The following is an 8333-nucleotide window of genomic DNA, read 5'->3' on the forward strand; positions in this document are numbered from 1 at the left end:
AAGTTTTGGAATGAGCTGATTTTTGGTGAGGATGATCTCCTCACCGTAGAGATCATCCTCACCAAAAATCAGCCCATTCCAAGACTTGTAACCCATGTTTTGAAAAAGTGTTTGCCAAAATGTTTTGCCAAACTGTTGGCCAAATAACGGGACCCATATATATATATATATATATATATATATATATATATATATATATATATATATATGGGTCCCGTTCAGCACCCTAAGCTTTACCACACACTTTAACAAACGTGTTTTGTCTAACATGGGTTAGAAGTTTTGGAATGGGCTGATTTTTGGTGAGGATGATCCCTATGGTGAGGAGATCATCCTCACCAAAAATCAGCTCATTCCAAAACTTCTAACCCTATCAAAAATGGTTTCCAAAAAATGGACGGTCCACAATTTTTCAACGTGTAAACATGGGGCTAAACATTTCAGAATGGGCTGATTTTTGGGGAGGATGATCTTCTAACCATAGAGATCATCCTCACCAAAAATCAGCCCATTCCAAAACTTCTAACCCATATAGGACAAAAAACATTTGTTAAAGTGTGTGGTAAAACTTAGGGTGCTGAACATTTCCCTATATATATATATATATATATATATAAACAATTTTGTTTGGTAAGCAAGCAAGGGATTTTAGTACAAAGACTTGGGACATACCTACATTATACAATGTTACATGGGTTTAGATCATAAAATTTTATCAAATCCGTAAAAAATTAAAATGATAGAAAAGACATTTTCTTATTGTTGGATTTCGAATTTTCAATTTAGGAATTCAATGGCCATCCATTTTCAAAGTCTAAGATAGGATTATTTTTTTAATTTACATATAATTTATTTATTGAATCAAATTTCAAGTAAGATCCAGATCTGATCAATTAAGGACCCAATACAATGGTCCAATTAATATAGATCGGTTCAGCATCAATCCGATCCAATATAACCAGATCATTGACAGCCATGATCTTCTTTTGGGACTTTTTTTCATAATGGGTTTTGAACAGGTCCATGGATATCATTTAATACGTGTTTGTTAATGGATCCATGGAGTGGGATTCCAATTTCACTCCTGGGAGTACAGGATCTACACTGTGATGACTAAAAGGACAAAAGACACGACACATTCCGCTCGCACCATCAACTTTTTCTTGTTTGCTGCGTAATTAGAAGGGATTTTGAAAGAATAATTTTTCTCGTAGGACTTTTATCAAACACAAATGTGATCTGATCTCTCCAAAGTCCAAACAGATTTTATTGAAATGGGTTTCTTTCTGAGAGTAAGATTGACTTCGTTCTTCACTGGCGCTGCAGCTGCTTCGGCTATGGGTCTTTTATGCCCTTCACAAGGATTACAAAGTTGTCCATGAAGCCATCTCTCAACAGGTTGGTTTAGCTTTGTTTCATGCATCTTAATTTCAATGTATATTTCTCTTTGGTCTTTATTTCGATTATTTTTTTAATGGGTTTCGTCTGATATGCAATTGGGTATCTTTAGATCTAAGCTAATATTTTATATTATAGATTGTTATTTTATTTTCGCTAACAAACCCATCTAAGAGAGGGTGTTATAGAGTATTAATGTGTAATTTCTGATAAACCCATGTGAGAGAGAGTAGGTAATAAGTGTATTTAAGGACAATGTGGGTAAAATGAATCGGTTCACGTGTATGCCATGTGGACTGACCATGTGTGAGGTGACAAAGCACAATCAACTTAGGGGGACAAAGATGACAGGTTTGGAGGCTAAGAGATAATCACAACCCACGTGGGCTCTCAAGTCCCATGAGCCAAACATTGAGGGACAAAGAGAACATAGGTTTGGAGGCTAAGAGGTACATAGATTTGGAGGCTATGTAGTTAGTGCAAAATGAATTGGCAAGCTTTTTTTGTGTGTGTGTGTCGACTAGATAAGGGAGAGTAATGTTCCAGGTGACAAGTATCTTGACGAAGGATAAAAACCAATCATTGAAAGACGTGCAATCAAAATAAAAACATCGATCCATTACATTTTCATCTGTCCAAACTGACGTGGGAAACCCCGATTGCATGATTGATGAGATAGGAAAATCTACATATGATGTGCATCTACGTTGTCAGGGCTTTGATTTTGTTGTCTATTAGGAGTTAGAGATTGAGAATGATACCTATAGAATTAGAGCAAGTTTGCTAAAGTGGAGATATGCTCAGAAAGTGTTCTACTAACAAAAAAGGAAAATTTCATGGAACAAAGTTTTGATCTTGACTGCCCCAAATACCAGTGATTGTGCATGCTACAGATTGTAATTATCTGGTTGGGTCCATCTAACCTTCTGCTTACCTAGTAAAAAAGAAGGAAAATGTTAATGGAATGTGTAGCTGAGATGTGGATATGGAAATGGGGTGGTTTGATCATGTTCTACAAAGATGTATGCGTGAGAAGGAATATTCATATTGATGAACAAGACAAACATGAATTTAGTTATTGAGAACATATATGAATATACTTGAATTAATGAGAGGAAAGTGTTTCATTCCACTGACCTAAATTGTTAGGATAAAGCTTATATGCATGATTTGGATACACCTCTATGTTTTGGTGATTATTTGAGATATCCATGGGTTTTCAAACTGATGACATGCCCCTTTGACTATGTCCCTATGTAGCTAAATAGTTAGGATAAAGCTTTGATCATAATTTCCTTTCTTTGTGATAGAAACACAAACACGTGTCAGCTGGAGAGGAGCCACGAGGGAAGGCAATCCCCCCACCATTCAATTTTTTGCATGATTTGGATACTCCTCTATGTTTTGGTGATTATTTGAGATACCCATGTTTTCAAACTGATGACATCCCCTTTGTAGCTAAATAATTAGGATAAAGCTTTGATAATAACTTCCTTTATATGTGATAGAAACACAAACATGTGTCAGTCGGGGAGGAGCCACGAGAAAAGGCAATCCCCTCGCCATTCAATTTTTTGCATGATTTGGATACTCCTCTATGTTTTGGTGATTATTTGAGATACCATGTTTTCAAACTGATGACATCCCCTTTGTAGATAAATAGTTAGGATAAAGCTTTGATTATAACTTCCTATATATGTGATAGAAACACAAACATGTGTCAGTTGGGGAGGAGCCACGAGGGAATGCAATCCCCCCGCCATTCAATTTTTTTGCATGATTTGGATACTCCTCTATGTTTTGGTGATTATTTGAGATACCCCCGTGTCTTTAAACTAATGACGTGCCCCTTTGATCGTGTTATCCCCACCCAAAAAAAAAATAATAATAATAATTTTGGGCTCCCTCTCCTCTCAGTTTTTGGGTGATTTAGATACCTTTTTACCTTTTGGACAATATTTTAGATACCCCTGTATTTCAAATGTTATTCGGTATATACCCGAGAAGCGAGCAAAAAGATTGATCGAGGCTTGTGTTGAACACAAGGTCCTTAAGACAATTTTATTCCCGCAATTTGGTACCCAAGATCAATGAACAATTGTCCCCTAGGATACAACGATCACACCTGCAGAAGCAACACCATAATCTACACATCTAGCGAACCGAACGTTAAGTTTGTACTCTCAAGGAATGTAGACGAGAAATCATAATGCAAACAAGTTAAAATAGCAAAGAAGAGAAAATTTTTGAATGAAAAAACTAAGGTCGAAATGACCTATTTATAGAATAGTAAAGAGACATGGTGTCTCTTGAAAATAGAAGGCTCTAAGAGACATAATGTCGCTTAGAAAAGGAAATGTGTCTCTTAAGAGACAACCCAAAAAATCAAAAGAGGTGTCCTAACTGGACGGTGAAAGGAATTAAGGGGTGTGCCCCTTCAAAAGAAATTTTGAATTTAAGCCCAAGCCCAACACGTAAATTAGCAAAAGGGCCCGTCGTGCACACCCACGTGAAGCCAAATTATCAAAATTTGCACCCCCTTGCGCGAGCATCGTGTGCTCGCACACGCATTAAGAATTTTTTGGACCAATGGTTTAAATCCTTCTTGAGCTCATATGCCCCTTGTGTGCGTGCGTGGGCTTATCCAAGTCTCTTTCTCATATTCACTTAAGTGATATAAAAAGTTCTATATAAGAATTAGACTAATTTCTTATTCCTATCCGATGTGGGACTAAAGAGTTTTATTAAGAAACTCAATAGTCACACAAACCATGGCTAGTAGGGGTTGTTTGGAGCCGATTTCTCATTCACCCAAAAGGGTTTTTTGTCAACTAAATAAATGAAATTATTCTCTTCAATGAGAAGAATAATATCCCAAGTGGTCCCACCTCAAATAAAGTATGAGACCCACTTAAATCGTAGCTCAAACAGACCCACTTGGTCACAAAAATCTGGAAAAAACTGCAGATTTTTTCTTACATCAAACTGATGACATGCTCCTTTGACTTTGTTATTCTTTTTAGAATAACAAAAAAAACTAAATACCCTCATTTTAAACCTGTACATGTAACCGAAAAACCCTTAATTTTTCTTCTTCCTAAAACTAGTCATCTTCAAGTTCTACAGTAATTAATTTTAATCTAGTCAACCTCATCTTGAATCTATCATATTGAACAATGCCTTATTTCCTTTTAGAAGACCCTATAATTTTTTTCAAAAAATATCATCATCTTTTGCTTAAAAAATCTTATATTGTTCTTTAGGTTTAAAAGTTAAAGTAGATTATTCTTAATGTTAAAAATTAGGGTAAAATTTTTCCCCGGGAGTTGGGAAGAGAACTCAACGGGTTTTATTTTCATGTTGAAGACAAGGGTAATGAGGTCATTTTGTGTTAATCTATTAGAGATGACCAAGGTCAAGAGGGTATGTAAGTGTTTTGTGAACATTTGAGGTACCCTAAGTTTTTAAACTGCTGACATCGCCCCCTTTACTAAATGATATAAATTCCCTGTTCTTCAACTTTTAACCAAAAAAACTTGAATTTTCTCCCCAAAACCAGTCATCTTCAAGATCTTAAACCTTAATAAATATCTATAGTTTACCCCAAGAAATCTAGGCTCTGCCTGTATACCAGTGTCTAACAAACAGTGGTTTTGAGAAGCCGAACGTCAGCATTTTAGTACGCATATTACAATATAATGTACTATAATATTTAGCTCACACTTGTTTTTATTTGAAATAAAAACTGCAAAAGAAATATATGAAAAGTAAAAGAAAACGTGTTTGTCTACCATAACTTGATAAAAGTAGATTTTTAATATCAATTATGGATTGTGAGCAACTCAATATATTTGTGCATGGAAGATGAATTACACTAACCCTCTTTTGTAAATCATTTGTCTATAGAAAATAATTAAAATAAACATAACCTTGTGAAGTAACCATTATCACCTGTTGAACTCAGGGATCTTGCATACTTTGGCCCAAAGGACTGAACCATCCTACTTGAGGCTGGGCTCATGACTACTTTAATGATTTCCTTACAATTTCAAGCTCCAGATACTTAACAATTTACTGTGCAATTGTTGGGCCATCCTTGTACAGTGCTGAAAAATTGAAACAAATGTGACTGCAATTATTCTGGTAGTGAGCACAAAGGGGTTGCTATCTTTAATTTTGCAAATAGGGATAATGCCGCAAAATTGGTTCCATTTTGATGAAAACTTCCAATGTCTTCATCCAGGTGAAAGGTCTCTATGAGTTGCTGGACGAATGCATCTCAGTTGTCGAAAAATAGAAAGAAGTTGAAACTCCATTACATGTGGAAGCCACAAAGTAGATGACTTGAGGTTCTGCTTCTGACTAACACTTTGTTTGGGTTGAGAGAAGTGGAGAGAACAGAAACTGAGTTTCTCTTCCACCATGTTTGGATTGACATGAGAGAAATTGGGACAACTTTGGAATTTTAAAATGTCTTAAAAGAGATCTAGAGGCAGAGTTGGAATTATAAAATATTTTAAAAGAGTTTATCTCTTCTCTTCTCTCCTCACTTAACAATCCAAACAAGGGAAAAGTAGAGAAATTCATTTATTTTCTTTTTTCCTCTCCCCATTTCGGGTTTTGGTAGTTTGGCAATTGTTGATTTTAAGTGTTCTGTGTCTGTTACATAGGTGGGCCATGTTCATGTTATAGTCTGATCCATGAATTGGTAGGTTGTGATTTATTAGATTAAAATGATTTTCTGATGATTAATGTTCCAATCTTCTTAGTTAGATTACTGTGCCCTTTCCCTTCTCTATTCATATGGACTTTGTAACGTTAATTTCGCACTGTGAATTTTTTTGGATGTACGAATATTTCATTTTTAATCATGGTAGCATTCGTTATTCTACGAATTTAACTTAATCTATTGGTAAACTTCATTGTGTCGTAATCATTTAAGATTCTTCTTTTAATTGTTCCAATCTTATATTTGGTGGATGTTTGCCCAATCATGGAAGTCTGGTCCTTAGAAGATACTTATTTTGAAGTGACATATGTACGATTAGGATAATAAGTACACTTAATAACATGTTTCAAAAAAAAATGAGCATCTCAAAGGTAAAAGTGCATTGGGGTCATTGGATATACATGCTCATCAAAAAATGGCCCACCCACTCCTTGGTTATGATGGATTTCTAGATGTGTTAGAGGTGACCCAAAGAAGCCAATGTGCAAAACTATTTGGGTGATTTAGACACACCCCTCCATTTTATTATTATTATCTATTTATTTATTTTTTTGAATATTGAGTTTTTTTTTTTTTTTTTTTTAACCCTAATTTAACAAGATGGGATTTTTGTAGTGGAAAATGGGGTTTTCTAAGATGAGGTCATTTAGGTCATTTTTCATTAGTCTAAAAGGGAAGACCAAGGCCAAAGTAGACGTGTCTTCAGTTCTCGCCCAAACTATTTAGGGCGGAGTGGTAACCACTCACAATCTCTTTCTCTCTCTCTCTCTATAGGGCTGAAACGAAAGCATGCTGGTTGTACCTTGGACAAGCTCTAACTTGCTTATCTCAATGACACGTCACCAACCCGAGTGGCGCGGCGCCTCAATGGTCTCAGCCAAGCTGCAGAGGAGGCGCCGAAACCCTAAGCCCCAAAACTACGCCACTGAAGAAGAAGAAGAAGAAGAGATAGGGAGCGTGGTGGGCCGCGCCGTTCTCACTGCCCTCGAATCCGGTCCACCACGTAACATCCAACCTGTCCAGACCCAATCCCGGTCCAATTCTGGATCGAATTCGAGACTAAACGACGATAAGAAGAAGTTGGAGTTGGAGACAAAAACAACAACGCAGCTTAGTGGATCAGATGTACTATTGGCTTTACAGAGAGCCGCGACAACTCAGAGGAGTGCTAGTAAGAGAAGCAGAAAGAGCTTAAAAAATAGGAGGAGCGAAGGTGGAGACGAAGACACTATGGATTACAGTGCTGTAACGCCATTAAACATAAAGAGAGATTGGGAGGTTCGATTGGATGAGATGGAAACTCGTCTCCAGGGACTTCAGAAGCCGTAGAACCTTCGATTTCAGGGATGTTTGGATGCAGGGTTTATGTCTAACCCGCACCTGGTTAAAGCGTTTTTTACAATTGTGTATAATATATTTTTATTTGACATTTAAATATGAGAGTTTCTTTATTTTATTTATTTATTTATTTACAAAGAAAAAAATTAATTTGTTTGCTGATATACATGATTGAGAAACAATTTCCTTACTAGCTTTATAAAGATTTTAAGCCTAACTAAGGCTCGTTTTGCTCAAATTGATTACCTCATTAGAAGGAAAAAAAAAAATCGAAAAAACAATTTTATTGGGCTAGATCCTAGGTTTCGAAATTTAAGATATACATATAGATGGGCAAATGATTGGTTAACCAATTTATTGGGCTGGGCCAGGTCGATTTACAAATCTCAAGCCCAAACTTGATCTATAGCATGTGGGCTTCTATAGTTGGGTTTGGGCTACTTTTATTAAATTTTTAAAAACATATTATTTTTCGGTTTTTGGAAAAAATACCATTTGGGGATGAATGGGTGGGTGTAGGTAGGGGTGTCAATGGGTAACCATTTAATCAAAACTGAAAACCTCGACTTTGGTTCCCTTTTAATTGAACCGATTTGAGTTAAAGTCTAAAATGGAATCAAATTGATAGGAATCCGAATCGTTAGGTTCCATCCGTGGGTATCAGGAACTGATTTATTTTTTGTCATTTTTTTATACTATAGATAATTTAAGGTATTTCTTTTCATTTCAAAATTAATGTATGTTATACAAAGTTCTTCAATTTTTCATATAAACTATGAATTGAAACTTAAAATGAGCTCTCTTTTAAAAATTTATTACTTTTAAAGAAGATAAGTTTTTATTTTTGCATTTTTTATTATTAATTAAT

General features: G+C 35.6%; 1 protein-coding gene across 2 annotated transcripts; it reads left to right on the top strand.

Moving 5' to 3' along the window:
- Nucleotides 1-1156: 1156 nt before the first annotated feature.
- LOC147390822 (death domain associated protein) lies at nt 1157-7583 on the top strand. Of its 2 annotated transcripts, XM_086460151.1 has the most exons (3): nt 1157-1398; nt 5642-5747; nt 6902-7583. In XM_086460151.1, the coding sequence occupies exon 3, from the start codon at nt 6917-6919 to the stop codon at nt 7454-7456; it is 540 nt and encodes a 179-aa protein (XP_086316277.1). In that variant the 5' UTR covers nt 1157-1398; nt 5642-5747; nt 6902-6916; the 3' UTR covers nt 7457-7583. The 2 variants fall into 2 exon arrangements, with proteins under 2 accessions (XP_086316277.1, XP_086316278.1); XM_086460152.1 differs by lacking the exon at nt 5642-5747.
- The last annotated feature ends 750 nt before the right edge of the window (nt 7584-8333 follow it).

This window comes from Akebia trifoliata, chromosome 11 (assembly GCF_017979445.1).
Source record: "Akebia trifoliata isolate Shusen 1 chromosome 11, ASM1797944v1, whole genome shotgun sequence".
Taxonomy (NCBI): domain Eukaryota; kingdom Viridiplantae; phylum Streptophyta; class Magnoliopsida; order Ranunculales; family Lardizabalaceae; genus Akebia; species Akebia trifoliata.

Bases quoted from the DNA above. Each gene is read 5' to 3' on its own strand.
- LOC147390822 (XM_086460151.1), top strand. From the start codon at position 6,917: ATGCTGGTTGTACCTTGGACAAGCTCTAACTTGCTTATCTCAATGACA.